General features: G+C 35.8%; 1 protein-coding gene across 1 annotated transcript in view; it reads right to left on the bottom strand.

The window, feature by feature from the left end:
* Nucleotides 1-19,025, bottom strand: part of NDUFAF2 (NADH:ubiquinone oxidoreductase complex assembly factor 2) — a 180,137-nt gene that overhangs the window by 22,522 nt on the left and 138,590 nt on the right. Inside the window, exon 3 of the mRNA XM_036849307.1 lies at nucleotides 17,874-17,914. Within this exon, the coding sequence (XP_036705202.1) occupies nucleotides 17,874-17,914 (41 nt within the window). The remainder of the gene's footprint in view (nucleotides 1-17,873; nucleotides 17,915-19,025) is intronic.

Below are 19,025 nucleotides of genomic sequence, written 5' to 3'. Positions count from 1 at the left end.
TTTTTTATCCTTCAGGTCTCAGCCTAAATATAACCTCCACAGAGTAGCTTCCCTAAACATCTCATTTAAAGAAAGCTGTCCCTGTATTCTTAGAACCTTTGCTTTTTTCCTCAGAGCTCTATTTACAATCGGTATTGGTCCATTTTTGGTATTTGCTACAAGTCTGTTTCCCCCACTAGAGTATAAGTTCTATTAACACTGGAATAGTATGGCAACTGTAGCTACTGAGTCAGGCAAGTTATATGTGATCTTTGAGGAAATTCTTCTGATTCAAGGACTTGCAATATTGTTTTTATGACAGTCAAGAGTGCATCCACATCCCGTATTTGAAGAATCTTTGATGGTTTCAAAATCTATCACTAGAGTTCACTTTCAAAAATGAATACACACCATATTACAAAAAGGAGAAGTGTTGTGATGCCAGAGCACTCCAAAAGTTAGGAACTTGTAAACTTAGTTTCTTTCAGGTATTTAGGCACAAGCTTCAGCAACAGTGACAGTCAATTCTTTGAACAGTATCAGTTCATAAGGACACAGACTGAAGCTTAGGGTAGGATGTTTTGCCACTTGCTAGACAAAAGAGTTCACTTCAAAGATATGAGGGTTGGACCCTTTCATTCTGTAAAGAAAAAACTCTATGATACTCAGGTTAGATGGATTTTAAAAAAATATTTATTTATTTATTTATTTATTTATTTATTACTTTTGGCTGTGTTGGGTCTTCATTTCTGTGTGAGGGCTTTCTCTAGTTGCGGCGAGTGGGGGCCACTCTTCATCGCGGTGCGCGGGCCTCTCGCTGTCGCGGCCTCTCTTGTTGTGGAGCACAGGTTCCAGACGCGCAGGCTCAGCAGTTGTGGCTCACGGGCCCAGTTGCTCCGCGGCATGTGGGATCTTCCCAGACCAGGGCTCAAACCCGTGTCCCCTGCATTGGCAGGCAGACTCTCAACCACTGCGCCACCAGGGAAGCCCAGATGGATATTTTTTATGATAATTCTTAAGAATGTTTCTTTCCTTTTAGACTAACATATCTTTTAATTGTGGCAGGAATTAGTAAAGTTCCTATCTAGGAGTTTTTCAAGAATACCTGTATATTAGGATTCAAAAGTCTAATACAAATTTAAAAGCTGAGTTCTATTTTCATAGTATAGGTTAATAGTATTTACATTCTATGATTATCATTTACTTTTGTTTCTTAAATTGAGAGGCAACTGTGATATTTTGTTGATTACATAATATATTAACTTTCACTGAATATATCATTGTACTTACTACATGCATTTTCCAATACACAAATGAATTTTGTTAACAAGTATTACTCTAGTGTGATAATATGCCATGACTTTTTATAACTATTCCATTTAAATTACTATGCAATGTAAATTTCTTGGCAAAAATATCCATCTGGTGATAAAAATTATTTGGAAATAATTCAATAGAAAATCTTATTAGTGAGGTTATTTTCAACAAACACATATGAAAGGAAATGTTTTTATGATAAACTGTCATGTAATTTGGTGACCACAGATAATGCAATTAGTCTGATTTTGTGGGGGAGACAATTACTGAACCCTTATGCTTATTAGTCCTCAGTAAATTATACCTTTTCCCTGTCTTAAGAAGACAGACTGTCAAAACAAATAATTATAGAACTAGAAATACTTTAAAAGAAGACAGGACAAAAAACTTTATTTTCCTCTTTAACATTTCACCAATTGTGCAATTTAGAAAACATTTAAACCTTATTACTGCATATCAAGAACTTCATACTTTCAAGATAAAAAGCAATTTTTAATGCAATAAAAGTAAATACAAATAAAAGAAAAACATTTTTTAATATAAAAGAAATTAAATTAAGCAAATACCTAAATTTGTGGCATTTATTTTAAGTAAAAAGCACTTCTACTCTTCCATCAGAAATGGAACTTTCTTTTAGTACTACTGTATTTTGGCTTTTAGTATAATCAAATTTCTAAGCTAATGATATGATTAGAGGCACAGGATTTGGGGCACACTTAGTGCAAAATGCATTGATTTGTAATACTATTTTATAATGTGTTGGTTATTTATTATCATTGTAGCCAGGCTTTAAGGCTATCTAAGATCAAAAGCAGAAGAACTGGCCCATAACAAATGAAACTAGTCACTTCTAAATTTTAAGCATATAAACTCTCATAGCTAATATACAACAAGCAAGAAGCTTTTTTTAAAATATTCAATTGATTTTTTTGTTGTTAGTTATTTAGATTCCTTGCATTTGTTAAATTAAAATATTTTCAGCTTTATTGAGGTATAACTGACAAATGTATATTGTAACATATTTAAGGTGTACAACATGATTTGATATGCATATATATTGTGAGAAGATTCCCCCAACTGAGCTAATGAACACATCCACCACCCCAAATATTTAACTTTTTTCTTTTTGTGAGAACATTTAAGTTCTACTTTCTTAGCATAGTTCTATTATACAAAATACAGTGAATAAACTATAGTCACCATGTTACACATTAAATCCTCAGAGCTTATTCATCTTACACTTGAAAGTTGGTATTTTTTTACCCGCCTCACCCTATTTCTCACATCCCTCAGGCCCTGGCAACCAATTTTCTCTGTTTCTACGAGTTTGACTTTTCTTTTCTTTCCTTTCTTTTTTTTTTTTAAATATTTCACATATAAGTTATACTATGCAGCATTTGTCTTTCTCTGTCTGGCTTATTTTACTTAGCATAATATCCTGAAGGTTCATATATTTTGTTGCAAATGACAGGATTTACTTCTTTCTCATGGCTGAATAATATTCCATTGTGTATATATACCATATTTTCTTGATCCACTCACCCACTGATGGACACTTAGGTTGTTCCCTAAGTGGCTATTGTGAATAATGATGCAATGAACACGTAACTACAAATATCCCTTTGAGATAAGGTTTTCATTTCCTTTGGATAGATACCCACAAGTGGGACTGCTGGGTCGTATGGTAGTTCATACCATATGGCAGCCACTCTACCATATGTCTTTTGATTGGAGAATTTAGTCTGTTTACATTTAAAGTAATTATTGATAATTATGAACTTACTGTTGCTATTTTGTTCACCGTTTTCAGGTTGTTTTGTAATTCCTTTGTTTTTCTCTTGCTATCCTCCTTTGTATTCTGATGATTTTTCTGTAGTGTTATGCTTTGATTCCTCTCCCTTGATCTTTCGTATATCTATCATAGGTTTTGCTCTGTGGTGACCATAAAACATCTTATATTTTATACTTACATATAACATATTTATGACAGTCTGTTTTAAGTTGACAACTTCACACATATAAAAAAGCTCCACATTTTTATATTCCCTCTCAACATTTTGTTTTTGATATCACAATTTACATTTTTACATTGGGTAACCATTAACAAATTATTGTAGCCATTGTTATTTTTAATATTTTTGTCTTTTAATCTTCACACTAGAGTTACAAGTGACTTACACACTACTATTACAACATTAGGGTACTCTGATTTTAACTATGTATTTACTTTTACCAGTGGTTTTATATTTTTATGTTTTCCTGTTACTAATTAATATCTTTTCATTTCAGCTTGAAGAACTTACCTTTAACATTTCTTTTAAGGCCCACAGAGTGGTGATAAACTCCTTCAGCTTTTGTTTGTCTGGAAAATCCATTATCTCTCCTTTAATTCTGAAGGACAACTTTGCTGGGTAGAGTTCTTGGCAATTTTTTTCTTACAGCACTTTGAATACATCATGACAATCCATTCTAGCCCACAAAATTTCTCATAGTCTTATGGGGGTTCCCTTACATGTAACAAGTTGCTTTTCCCTTGTTGCTTTCAAGATCCTCTCCTTGTGTTTAACTTTTGACAATTTAATTATAATGTGTCTTGGTGTGGGTCTCTTTGGATTCCTTCTATTTGGAAATCTCAGGGCTTCCTGGATCTGGATTTGTTTCTTTCTCCAGGTTAGGGACTTTTCAGCCATTATTTCTTTAAATAAGCTTTCTGCCCCTTTCTCTCTTCTCCTTCTGGGATGCCTATAATGTGTATACTGGTCTTCATCATGGTGTCCCACAAGTCCCTTAAATTCACTTCACTTTTTTTCATTCTATTTTCTTTTTGCTCCTCTGATTGAAAGAATTCCACTGCCCTGTATTCAAGTTCACTGATCCTTTCTTCCACTTGATCTGGTCTGCTGTTAAACACTTCTATTGAATTTTTCAGTTCAATTATTGTATTCTTCAGCTTTTTGATTTCTGTTTAGTACTTGTTTATATTTTCTGTCTCTTTGTTGAAATTCTCACTCTGTTTATGCACTGCTCTCCTGACTTTGGTGAGCATCTTTATAACTGTTATTTTGAACTCTCTATCAGGTAAATCACTTATCTGCATCTCATTAAGATCTGTTCCTGGTTACTTACCTTGTTCTTTTGGTTGGAACATATTCCTCTGTTTCTTCATTTTCCTTGAATCTCTATGTTGGTGTCTGCTTATTAGATAAGACAGCCACCTCTCCTGGTCTTGACACAGTGGTCTCATGTATAAGATGAACCTCATCAATCAGCACAGCCTGAGCTCCTGGTTGTCTCTCAAAGCTCTGATTGTCCAAGCCACCGTCTTTAATCTTACTGGCTCCCAGTATTTGAGGGTGTGTCAAGATCCATCAATGTCCCAAAAGGCAGAATTGTACTGAGCACCTAGATGGAGGATGACTGGAAGCTGAACCCTCAGGCAGCAGCTTCAAAGTATGTAGCTAAGCTTCTTCCAGGGAGAAACTGGGAGTTGGGTATTTTTGCCTGTTTCCTCTGTGCTGGGCCCAGGTATATAGCTGTGGGAGGCGGGGTGGGGAGAGAAGGGTGCTCCTCTGCCCATTAAGAGCTGCTTCTTTGTTTGCTATAGTCCTGTGGGGCTCATAAATGCAAGCCCCAGTGTCTATTGAGCCAGGTGATCCAGTGACCTGTCCCTTTGGGCAGCTGATGCAAAAGCTGGGGCACCAGATGTATGTACAAGCTTTGGGCAGGGAGATACCAGCAACTTGGAGTGGTCTAGAGGGAGAAGGTGGGGAGGTGTCTGCTGGTTTCCCTGGTGTCCAGGGAGGATTGCAGCCATCCCTTAGACAGTGTGCTACGTTAGAAGACTGACCCACCCGCAGCAGCTTTCAAAGTATGCAGATGGGGCCCTTTCAGGGAAATGGGCATTTCTACCTGCTCTCTCTGCACAGCTGTGGTGAGTACTCTGGTCCATTAACGACTGCTTCTTTGTTTGCTATAGTCTTGTGGGTCTCATGGATACAAGCTCCATTGGCTTTAAGAGCTATGTGTTTGGGGGGCCCATTCCTTAGGTGGGAGTCTTAAAAGTTGGGGTGCTAAATGTGGCACCCACACCCTTTGCTCTTCAGGGAGTAAATTAAATTATCAAATTACATCTGATAAAAGTGATCAGCAGCAATTTATTTTTCTAAAATTTAGATTATGAAGAATATCACAATAATGAATAAGAGGAAAATTACAAGAAATTGTTTTGGTGAGATAACTGAGAAAAAGTATGGATAAAAAACAAAAAAACAAAAACAAAAAAAACCCCTAATCTCATTTTAACTCCCTTAACCTTTTTCACTCTGGATGTAAATCCAGTTTTAAAACCTAAATGGGGCTTGTCTTAGTGACTGATGGTATGAATCAGAAGGTTAACTATTCTGGACTAATTCTGTACATTTTAAAATATGCATCCAGTAGGTTATGATGAATCTCAGAAGAACCTGACCACATGTATATCTAAAAATAATGAATAATAGCACTTTATTTATATACAACTTTAAAAAAAAACTTTTACATTCTGCTTTAAAAGTCAGATAAAGGTCAAAATAGAAGAAAATATGTGCCAAAACTAAGGCCAAACTCAGACCTCAGCTTTGTACAGAAGTATATAAGAAGCAATCCTTTCAGACCGAGAAAGGTGGGATGCTTGAAACTTGAGATACTACTTTTTAGTAAGACCCACCTAAAATCAGTCTTTTGAAAACCAAAAAGATTTACAACATAAACTAGCGTAAAAATTTCTTGCACAATTAATAAATAAATACCTATAGATAGGGAGGCTCACTAGTTTATGGTTACAAGTATAGACTCTGAGGAGCTCAAAACACTCAAATGATTCACTTTCATTTCTTACCACATTTTTCTAGAGGAGCATGGCAAATTTCATATTTTCTCAGTTTTTACAAAGCTAGAGGTCAATACCAAAGAAGGTACATACAAAAAGCATCTATGTGTTATGCTATTGTGTTTCAAGTGCTTTTTAAAATTCCTTTATCATGACAGTTAAATGAAAACATCAGAATACAAAACAATAAACATACCAAAATTACAATTATTTGCCAATGTATACATGGGTAAATTAACTTGTTAAAGTTAAGAATTGTGCAGCCAGCCACAGAATTTGGGGTAATTTATTATTTCTATTAAATATTATTGTTATATTAATTATTTAATAAAACAAAGGAAAAAAAATCAAGTAAGGTCATAGTGAATAGGCCAAGCCAGAGAGTCACAAAAGTGCCCAAGAATTACACTGGCAGGTATAAATTTCTGGGCTTCAGGCACTCCTGAATGGGGACAAGCCTGCTTCTCCGTCTGTTTAAAGGCAGCCACAAATGAGTTAGGTATAAAAGAGGTCAATAGACTGGCATAAAACTCGGCCCAACAGGGACCTTTCATTGTGGACGGTGGTAAACCCATTCAACCACAACTTTTCCTTTGGGGAGGCAGAAATGCTAGTAGGTAAATAAAGAATGGTATGTTGATCAAGCTCAGGATATATCCTTTCCAATCCTGGAAACCAAAGATCTCAAAATGACTGTACCACCAAAGATATAATGCTCCTGTGTAAACTTGCAATAAGATCCAATTTCTGAAGGCAATATGTGAATGTTTTTTCCTTGCAACTGTAAAGAATCAGACTAATTCAGTTTCACAGAGGAAAAAAGATGATACTAAAAGCAGTTTCCACATAATTTAACAGAGTTAAGATATCTAGGACAAGTTGTTATGTACAACATATGTCTACAAAGAAATTATATTACCTATTAAGCACATACTAGATGCTTGATAAATAACTGAATGAACAATAAAGCTATATAAGCATTAAGTCTTTAAAAAGGAATTCCAAAACCTAAACCACACTGATTATTTCTTACTCATATTGTTATGTAATTCCTTAAGTGCTTTTGGTATTTCAGAATTTCAAGGATTTCATTTTTCAGTTTATTCTGAATATCTTATTTTTCTATCAGGGATCCAACATGTTCTCTTAAAATATATGATTACGAGGTTTCATTGTATTCTTTTTAAATGAACTGTTTCATGTGTATAAATAAATATAGCTAATAATATAATATACACTCATGTGCCCACCATCCAACTTAAGAAATAAAACACTAAGAATATGACCAACTTAAGAAAGAAAACACTACAGATATGACCACCATCCAACTTAAGAAAAAAAACACTACAGACGTGACCAATAAAATGCTCTGTGACCCCCCATCTACATTCTCCTTCCCCAGCGGTAATACCTACTTATTCATGCATGTTTTTATACTTTCACTACATCTTTATATATCAATAAACAAAACAGCAGTGATTTAAAAAAATTTTTTACATACTTATCTCCTAAGACTTTTAAAAACTATGTACCGCCTTGCATATTTGACACTTAAATAATGGCAAAGGATGTATTTTCCAGTTTATTGCATATCAAATGCATGCTTTAAATATGTTTTTGTCAAAGCCTTGGAGCTGCAGTTTAGTTTATTCAATTTACAGAGAATATAACCATACAACTTAATTGGCAAAGCCAGTCTTCGTTGTCAAATGCAATCACCCAAATTCAACTTACGCTCAGAAAAATTCTAACTTAATTTTAAAATTCAAATAAATGTGTTATTATGTGTCCCCATGACAACTTTCTCACTTGTGAATTTTAATTTTAAGATAGATAAATGGATAGCTAGCTAGCTAGGTAGACAGAGAAACTATAAGGCATGGAGCCTTACTATGAGTTTGTCACCTGGATGAAATAATGTGTTGCCCCTTTCAATAATTTTTATTGAAGCTTTCTCTATTTTGTTCTCAAGGGACTCTCTCTCAGGAGAGACTCTCCGATAGTCTCTTTGTTTGCTGCCCTGATTTTTAAACCCCAAGGCAACGCACCATAGTAAGATTTAGGATGGACAAGAAGTAAGCTTTTGTTTTGAAAGACAGATGATTATGAAAAAAGTCAGAAAGGAGAACTGGCAGACCAGAAGGAGTTCTCAGGCAGATCTTTTTTTAGGAAGGACTACATATGGAAAGAGAGAATATGGAAATTAATTGCTTTAAAGCTATTCATACCTGTATATCCCACAGGAAGTCTTTGTGTACCCAGGGTACAGGTATCCCAATTTGAAAACCACTGATCAACAGCTGGGGTTGGCAAACTAGGATCCAGCTGCCACTTGTTTTGTATACAAAGTTATATAGGGCACAGCCACACTCACTGGTTTACATATTGTCCATAAGTGCTTTCACAGTAAAACGGCAATGTTAAATAGTTGCAACAGAGATTGTCTCACAATGGCCAAAATATTTACTATCAGGTGCTCTAAAGAAAAACTTGGCTACCCCTCATCTACGGCACTGTGTATGTGTTTTTTCAAATTCTTTTCTTTAAAGTTATATATTCACATAGTTTGTCAGCACACATCATCGTAAAAGGCTTATTATGAAAAATATTATTTCCCTTTCCCTAGAAGCAACTACTTTATATTCTTTTAGCTGATATGTATGGTACAGGCCAAACCAGGGAGCCACAAAAGTGTTTGACAGCTATCAAACAGACTTTGCCCCAACCCTTCCATAACATTCTTATATTATCATTCTTTATTATTCAGTTTCAAGCATTGTATATTAACTTCTCATTACTGAAAATGAGGATTTATCCCATCCCATATCCTCAGTATAGTTGTAAATCAATATTCAAATTTATATTATTATGAGTAAACACTATCAACAAGTGAGTTATCTGTATACTAGAATTATTTTTCCTTCTCCTACCCAAGGTTTACTTTTTTGGAGATAACAAATGAAGTCTGTTCATTTTCCACATACTTATCTATAATTCAACTTGATATGTTCAGTATATATGTGTTCATTTAATCCCTCTATTTTTCCGAATGTACCTCTTCCCTCAAATATGTCTGGAAAACAGTCTGTACTGTTTTCCCTTTGCCATGAATAAACCTCCAGGTTTCAACTGGGTAGAAAAGTTGCCTGGTTTTCAGACTTTCACAAAGGGACTTTTAACAATGTCCTTTTCTTTTTCTTCAGGAGATTTAACATTGGTACAATGCTATTATTTAATATATAGTTCATGTTCAAATTTTTAAAAATACCCCAATACTGTCCTTTATAGCTAAGGTTTTCCCTCAATTCAGGATCACATGTCGTATTTGGTCGTCAGGTTGGTTAGTCTTTCTTTGTTGTTCATTACACTGATATGACTGGCCTGGCGTTTCATGAAGTTTTCTGGTTACTTCCCCGTGATTAGATTAAGTTTGTGCATTTAAAAAAAATACTACTGAATGATGTCTTACTTTCAGTGCATCATACAAAGAGACAAACATGACGTCAAGGCTGTTCTACTTGGCACTTTTGACTAGCTGGTTACGGTGGTATGGCCAATGTGCCCACTATAAAGTTACTTTTTCTTCCCCTTTGTAATTAATAAGTAATCTTCAGGGAAGTACCTTGAGACCAGGTAAATACCCTGTTCCCCAACAAAATTTGATCCAATGGTTTTAATATCCACTAATGATTTTCCCCTGAATCGATTATCACAATGACAGCTGAAAAATGGTGATTTTCCAACTCTGTTATTTCTTCTACATTTATTGGTTAATATCTAATTGCTTCTTAAATAGATTTTCAACCAGGTTACTGTTTTTAGCACCAGCCTCAACTCCACTTTCAGTTTCCTGGCACTGCCAATTACTGAGCATTCTGGGGTTCTGTGGTTTAAACTGGGTTTCTTCTAAGCTTTCTCTTCTGCTAGATTAGGGGTCGTACTTCTCAGTTTTGCTAAATTTGTTAACATTGCTCATCTGCTTTCCAGCTTCCAAAACATTGTTGCTTCATTTGCCTCTTCAATTTTTCTTTGACCTTATGCTTTTAAAAGTGACCCCCTTTACTGCCATTTTCATTAGGCTTAAAAAGAGAAAGTAAACTCGTGTGTTTAATTGACTAACTTTACTTGAAATTCCTTTTTCTTTCCCTGCCTTCAAACTTTATATAAATGGTATCATGTTGTACGAAATCTTCTGCAACTTGCTCTTTTTACTCAATATTATGTTTCTGAGATTTATCCATGTTGATACATGCAGCTCTAGTTCATTCATTTTTAATGAATGATGTTTTAATGCAGTGTATGAACATGTTATAATTTTCTTATCCAATTCGACTGTATTCCCAAAAGTGAGATTGTGAGGTTTGGGGTAGGGGTCTATTTTTCCATAAGAACATACACTCCCCATTTAAGTCAGTAGGAAAATAGGATTATATATGCAAAATGTCAATTTTAAGACATTTCAATTCTGTAACTTATAAAATGAACTAATAATACTAGGCACAGAGAACTCACTCAATAAATGTCAGTCACTTAGAGACAACAATGAAATGGGCTTCAGAAATTCAGAAATAAGATTCTTTTCTGAAAGTTAAACTGCAAGATCAACACATTATGGGCCAGGGCAGAGATATGAAAAGAGTAAAACAAAAGAAGGGCTGCAGGGCCAGCAACATTTGACCATAATATAACTAGTGTAATAGCAAAAGAAATAACAGGTCAATCAGAAAGGAGTAGCAGAGAAAAAAGGATAATCATAGAAACAAATGCTGGCAATCCATAAAAACACTGTTCATGGGAGCAAAAACCTTAATACGCATGTGGCAATATTTTTCTATTCCAAATCATAAGGCTATTCCTAGGATAAAGACAGATATTGGGAACTGTGGTCAATTCTATTTAAATATTTCCATTCCTATGAGTCAGACAATCCCTATTGTGAGATGGACACAACAGGTGATTTTAGGCTGGATGCAATTAAACATTTATTTTACTACTTAACTTCCCTTATCCTAATGCTGCACTCACCAGATATCCTACTGTTTTTTTCCTATGCCAACTTAATTTCTTACTATAAATTAATATACTGGAATTCTGGCAACACTTTCAAATTCTCTTGTGTTTTAGTCACTGTGATATCTTTTAGAGCCAAATCACCTTGGACATGGACAGAAAATGAGTCTTTGGAGCCTCCAGCCCAGATCTGAGAACATGGTCAAGTAAACAAGGTGCTGTGCAGTATGGTCCTACCTAGCTGCCCTAGCCTCTCCTTCGACTACAGTATCACCATCCAACTCCATTCTCTACTGATTTCTAGAATTTCCTCTTCCTCTTTCATGGAGCATATGTATTAAAAATGAAGTGAGGGAGCTCTAATATTATGGCTTTTTTCTACTGTCTGTAAACCTGTTGCTGAGTCATGTATTTTGTCAATACTTGGCAATACATTTATTTACTTTTTCAAACAGAAAACTTTGTTTCCTACTATCTTGTCAGGATGAAAGGAGAAGCAATATTTCAGAATACTTGCTGCATATGGCTTCTAACGGGATAGAGTCAAGACTAGGAAAAGTCTACTTCATTAATTTTGTGAAATGTTAATTCAACTTGTACTGAACTGATGAACAGGTGTTGAACTATATTGGCAACCTGCAGTAAAACTGAATTTTCATGAAAAAAGCAATGCTCAATTTCAAAATATGTTCAGTTTCTCAGGGTTATTTTATAGTTGGTTGCTGGAAATTCAAACTGTGTCATACAAACCATGTAATATACTTACATGGCATTGAGATTTTCAAGTCTGTCAATAAAAGCCTATCTAACTAATAATGAATCAGGTTCTGTGTTAGGTGCGTCTGACATATAAACGAATAAGACATAATCCCTGTGCCATATAGCCCACAACATAGTCAGCAAGATGGACAAATAAAACAAGTAATTATAACACTGAACTCAAAGGGTTATATAGGTGCACAAGGCAGTGTAGCTACATCAAGAAAGAAGTGACTAACTCTATGAGTTAAGAAGTTGGGAAAAAAGTTAAGGAAAGTATCACAGAATTTTAAAGGGCCTTTTAAACAGAATTAAGCATGAGCAGAAGTGTCCTGCTGATGGGAGAGAAAGAAGATATTCAACTTGAGAAAGAGCAAGGAGTGCCTTGGAAAGTAGGATGGGTATAACAAATATAAGGAGGAAAGCTAGAAAGTTGGGCAGGGCAGGAGGCTTAAATGGAATTTCAAGGAACTAGATCTTTTGGCCAGAGCTTCCCAAGAAGTGTGCCTAAAAATTGATTCCTTCAGCCTTCAAGGTGGCCAGGAGAGAAACTGTTGAGTTATAGGGTAGGCGTACGTTTGACTTTATAAGAAACTGTCAGCTTTTGAGAATGGTTATATCATTTTCACACCAATCAGCACTGTATGGTTATATAATGAACGTTTATGGTTGTTCTAGTTATGGTTATTGTCAATCTTCTAAATTTTAGCCATTTTCATAGATGTGTGGTGGTATCCCATTACGGTGACTAGTGATGTTAAGTATCTTTTCATATGCTTACTGGCCATTCTTGAATCTTATTAAAGCCAATTCAAGATTTTCACCCCTTTTTATTAGCTCTGTCTTTTATCATTGAGTTGAAGTGTTCTTTATATAGTCTGGATACAAGTCCTTTGTCAGATACATGTACTGTGATTATTTTCTCCCAGTCTGTTGCTTTCCTAATGTTCTCTTTTGATGAGCATTAGTTTTTTGTTTGTTTGTTTTTATAATTAATTTTTATTGGAGTATAGTTGCTTTACAATGTTGTGTTGGTTTCTACTGTACAGCAAAGTGAATCAGATATATATATCTGCCCTCTTTGTTAGATTTCCTTCCCATTTAGGTCACCGCAGAGGACCGAGTTCCCTGAGCTATACAGTAGGTTCTCACTGGTTATCTACTTTATACATAGTATCAATAGTGTATATATGTCAATCCCAATCTCCCAATTCATCCCACCTCCCCTTTCCCCCCTTGGTGTCCATATGTTTGTTCTCTTAATTTTGATTAGGTTCAATTTACCAATGTTTTTCCTTTATGGATAGTGCTTTCTGTCTCCTGTCTACCCCAAAGTTGTGAAGATATTCCACTATGTCTTTTTGTAGAAGCATTATAGTTTTAGCTTTTATGTTTAGTCTATGGTCCATCTTTAATTAATATTTGTGTATGATGTGAGGTAGGGATCAAGGTTCAGCTTTTTCCATATGGATATTAAGTTATTCTAGCACCACTTGTTATGAAGACTTTCCATTCCTAACTGTGTTCCTTTGGTGCTACTGCCAAAAACCAACTGGCTGTATACTATTTCTAAACTCTCTATTCTTTTCCATTTATTTGTTTATATATCCTTATGCCAGTACCACATTGTCTCTTTTTTTTTTAATATTTTTTTTTTGATGTGGACCATTTTTAAAGTCTTCATTGAATTTGTTAAAATATTGCTTCTGTTTTATTTTTATTTTATTTTTTGGTTTTTTGGTCCCGAGGCATGTGGGATCTTAGCTCCCTGACCGGGGATCGAACCTGCACCCCCTGCATTGTAAGCTGAAGTCTTAAGTGCTGGACTGCCAGAAGAGTCCCCACACTTTCTTAATTATTATAGTTTTAGAGTAAGTCTTAAAGCCAGGCAGCATAAGTCCTTTAATTGTCGTCTCCTTTTTCATGATTGCTTTCAGCTATTCTAGGTCCTTTGCATTTCCATATATATTTTAGAATCAGCATGTTGATTTCTACCAAAACAAGTCTAATGGGATTTTAACTGGATTTTTATTTGATTGAGTCTATAGATAGTGGTTCACAAAGTAAGGGCTCTTGCCCAGCAGCATTACCATCACCAGGGAACTTGTTATGAATGCAAATATTCAGGCCTTACCTCAGACCTTGTGGATCAAAAACTCTGGGAATAAGGCCTTGCAATCTGTGTTTTAACAAGCCCTCCCTGTAACTGGTGCATGACAAAGCATAAGAATCACTGCTGTGAGGGACTTCCCTGATGGTCCAGTGGTTAAGTCTCCACACTTCCACCGCAGGGGGCACAGATTCGATCCCTGGTTCGGGAACTAAGATCCCACAGGCTGCGAGGCCAGAAAAAAAAAAAAAAAAGAATTATTGCTGTGAATAAATTGGGAGAACTAACATCTTAGCAATATTGAATATTCCAATCCATGAAGAGGTATTTCTCCCCATTAATTTAGGTCTTCTTTAATTTCTCTCACCAGTGTTTTATAGTTTTAAGTCTACATGTCTTGGGACTTCCCTGGTGGTGCAGTGGTTAAGAATCCGCCTGCCAATGGAAGGGACATGGGTTCAAGCCGTGGTCCGGGAAGATCCCACATGCCACGGAGCAGCTAAGCCCACGCGCCACAACTGCTCACGTGTCACAACTACTGAAGCCTGCGCGCTTAGAGCCCGTGCTCTGCAACAAGAGAAGTCACTGCAATGAGAAGCCCGCACACCGCAACAAAGAGTAGCCCCTGCTCGCCGCAACTAGAGAAAGCCCTCGCACAGCAATGAAGACCCAACACAGACATACATAAATACATACACACACATAAATAAATAATTAATTAATTAATTATTTTAAAAAGTCTACATGTTGCATATATTTGCTTAATTTATATCAGGGTATTTTATGCTTTCTGATGCTATTGTAAATGGTATTCTAATTGCTACTGGCTAACCTTCAGCCATAGTCTACAGGTGATATGGGCGGAAGTCTATTTGGGGGTGGGAGTTCACTAAGAGATTTGAAAAAAAGTAGAGAACTCAAATTACTGGTAGCATCTTGAAAACAAACTAGTTTCAACAGATATGCAAGAATAGGAGGTTGTTTCCAATGAATTGATATAGGTATTAAGCATGAGCAATTACAAAGATCACAAAAAGAAGGACAACCAGACATAATGCTCTTCTGTAGTCTTGCCAAACATTTTCTACATTCTTGACAAAAGGATCACACATCAATATCTAGCTTCTGGATCCAGCTGCCAATGTGGAAGAAAGACAGAGGAGCAGGGGAACATGTTGCATTACACAGAGAGCATAAGATCAGCAAAATCTAGACTGTGGCAAACTCTTTAAGTCAAATGGGCTGGGTTTTTCAACAGATAAATTTGTAAGGAAATAAAAGTGATGGAGGAAGAACATATAAACTGAAAGAGATTTAAAACAAATATGAAGTTTTTACAAAATGGGCAAGTCTAAACTATAGTGTACATTTGGCTGAGAAGATTATTTAAACATGCGAGTAAACAATTACTATAAAAGTCAGGTTCAGGGTTGCTTTTGTGGGGAAAAGGAGGTTGTATTGAGATCGGGCACATGAGTAGCTGGTAAAGTTCTGTTTCTTGACTTGGGTGGAATTTGCCTTATAATAACCTATTAAACAATACATTTAATTCTTGTGGTCTTCTGTATACATGACTTATTTTTACAGTAAATAGGTTTTTCCTCCCTCTTAACATGATAGATGTAAAATCTGGGATTGAAGAGTTTATAAGTTTTAGTGATAGAATGATGTTTGGAGATGACACGAACTAAGGTGTGGCTATGGAAGTGGTTGTTTATTGAAGTAGGGATACTGGTGTGGATGAAGTCAAAGAAGTAAATGGCTAAGACTTGGGAAGACACTGACGGGAAAAAACCACAAGTCTGGTTCTAATCTCTGCCATCAGTGTGGGAGAGTGCCCTAGAGGCTAGCAAAGATAAAAATGATGAACAGGTCGAGAGAAATCTACTTGGATTGCAAAGGTACCACACTCTCCTGGGCTCACAAAATGGAATAATATTTTGGAACTGACTGGGGGAAGGTAGGAGCAATCGAACCCACTTTCTATGGGTTGTAGGAAAATGAGCACAATTCACCTCAAGGAAAAAAGAGACTCATTATCTTTTAGACACAGATAGATTTTACTTGAGGCTCTGTGGTAGAGAAAGTTCCTAGGACAATATTAAAGGTGAAGGGTAATTTGCTAATAAAGAAACGGAAATTCCTGAAACACAATGGAAAGGGTCATGAGGGAGAGAAAAGGGTGTGTGCATTTGTGTGTGTGTGTGTGTGTGTGTGTCTGTTGGGAGGTATAGAAGAGCATAAAGAACGATGTGATTAACAGTACATTAGAAAAGAGGCAACAGAGGGCTCCTTTTTCGATATTCAAGAATGTGAGCACCATGGATGGAATGACTTGGTCTCACTGTTCTGACTGGATCTTGTCTGAGATACTGGGATTACCTAACATTTATAGGAGTAGTGCCTTAGGCCTGATTATTGCAGTTGCCTCCATCTAATCACTTTGCAAGTATCAATGTTTCCATGGAAGAAGGCTTTCAAAGTCTGGAGGATAGAAGAAACACCTTTTTCTCTGAGAACAGTAGCTCTTATTATGGCCCAGAGAAGGGGAATCAGAAAGACTCCTTGATCCATCCTACCACTGGAAACCACAGGGGATACTTCTGAATATTGGATCACATTGACTTTTTTTCGCTTTTATTCCAAGGTTCACTGATATTAGAAAAAAGGGTCTGAGAAGAGTAGGACAAGGTCAAGGTAGAAGCAACATACAAAGCTAGAAATAGGCTTAGAGATGTGCTCACTCAGACCCCAGGCAGACACACATTGATGGGGTCAGTCCAGGAGGAATGGAACAAGTAAAGATAGGTATGCCAATTTATAGGTCATCATAAATTCTGCCCTGGAGTATCCCACCTCTTAAAAATTGTGGCCTGAGTATCGGAGCCCATTTACATTGTCAGCAGGGTTGCAGTAGTGAGGGAATAGGGGAGGGAAAAGAGGAGTTCTCAGTAGCAGAGAAAAAGGAATAGGTAGTATATTAATGAATTTGAAAACTTCCCTTTTATGAAATACATTTATTTCTTACAAACTAACTTTAGAACATCTTATGCTATTGTTTTAAAATAAAAATTATGAAATAATCATGTTTTTAAAACACAAATACCACAGCATTGCTATGCTTTTTATTCTGCATCCCACCCTAACTATGTTTCTAAAGATTTTATTTTGTTTTTGGCCGCGCCACGTGGTTTGCAGGATCTTAGTTCCCCAACCAGGGATTGAACCTGGGCAGTGAAAGCGCGGAGTCCTAACCACTGGACTGCCAAGGAATTCCCTGTTTTTAAGTTTTAAATAAAAATTCAATTCAACTATTAGTTACCGAGTGTTACATATTACATGCTAATTGTAATAAGTTTCATCAGATACTAGATGGTGTTAAATTTATATAAAATTATAAAATTTTATGTTTTATATAAAATTAAGGGCAAAATAAGCAGAGCATGATTTGGAGAGGACCAAGAGATTTAGTGTTTCTCAAACTTTTCCACCAAAGCACCTGTATCAGAACAGAGAACTCCCAGGGGACAGGGAAATGACCTGATGCAAGCTGCTGTAAGTCCAAACATTCTCTAAAGTGTTTTTATTTTGCTTTAAATTTTTATTATTTCATTTAAAATTTTATATGGATTTTGTTACATCCCATAATTTGTGCATTTATTTTATTATAAAAATGTTTGACATTATTTTCTATGGGGTAAAATTAATGCTTTGGAGAGGTGGCATCACATATATTTTAGAGGCTTCACGTATCCCTGAGAGTACAAACTCCCAATTGAGAAACACAGCATTATAAACACATATTTGAATATTTTCCTTGAGTATTCTTACCTCCATAGTAGGTGGAGTCTTTCTTGTTTTTCTGATCCAAGCTAGAAAGAAAAATAATATTTAAATGTAAGGTTTTTATAATTTGCATATTTTATTCATTCATGCATGAAACAAATATGTATTAAGCACCTGTTATATATTGTTTTAGGCACATGAGTTCCCTCCTCTCCTGTAGCATATATATTAGTGAAGGGGGCACAGAAAAGAAACATATAGGTAATGATTTGTGTCATAAAAAATACTTAAGTGTGGGGAGGATGTAGAGGGGATAGTTTCATAACTAAAATCATACCCCATAATCATCTGAATTCAATTTAGGGTATATATAGCATATAGGCCAAATCATAATACAGTAAACTTCATGGCAATATTAAAGTTATATTATCCTGGAAATGTGAACCAATTACTGCTCAATATGTAAAAGAATGGATGTAGAAAAGTCTTCATTTACAGAGACTTCTCTTCTAATCTGTTCTAGCAAGCAGTTTATCTCATATGGTTGGTATCTTAGCTCCACCATTTGGGAGATGAGAGGCAGAGTAGAAAGAGCCCGTATTTGTGAAGTGCCTACTGGACACTGGGCACTGTGCTAGATGCTTTAGCAATAGGAAGGGAGTGGGGCAACTGCCTCTAGAGAAGTGTATCAGAATCACATGAGGACATGGTATAGTACTTAGCAGAGCAGAGGCAGATTTTGGGGGTTCAAATCCCAACTTAAGTACTTACTAGCTGTGTTACCTGAGGCAAGTTATTTAATTTTCTAAGCATCTGTAAAATCATAATACTAGTATCTACATTTTAGTATCTACATTGTGAAAGTTATATGAAATAGTATATATAAATTCTTAGCTCAGAGTCTGGCATAGAGTAAACATGCAAGTCTAAGTTATCACTATCACTATTATTCAGTAAACCTGTATTTTTTATAACAGACTCAAAAAAGCAAAGATCAACAAAACCTGCTTGGCCTATGAGGATACATAGGAAACTGTGAGAAAACACACTGTAAGGAATATAGTCTTTGAAAAGTAGAAACTACTATTTTATCACTTGAGTTAATTCAATCTTCATTACAAAATCATGAAGTATGCTTATTTTATAGAGAAATTCAATGACATTCCCAAATTTATACATTAAGTAGTAATGGTGGAA

Source organism: Balaenoptera musculus, chromosome 3 (assembly GCF_009873245.2).
Source record: "Balaenoptera musculus isolate JJ_BM4_2016_0621 chromosome 3, mBalMus1.pri.v3, whole genome shotgun sequence".
Taxonomy (NCBI): domain Eukaryota; kingdom Metazoa; phylum Chordata; class Mammalia; order Artiodactyla; family Balaenopteridae; genus Balaenoptera; species Balaenoptera musculus.
The sequence above is the reverse complement of the archived record's forward strand: the minus strand, read 5'-3'. Positions and strand labels throughout refer to the sequence as shown.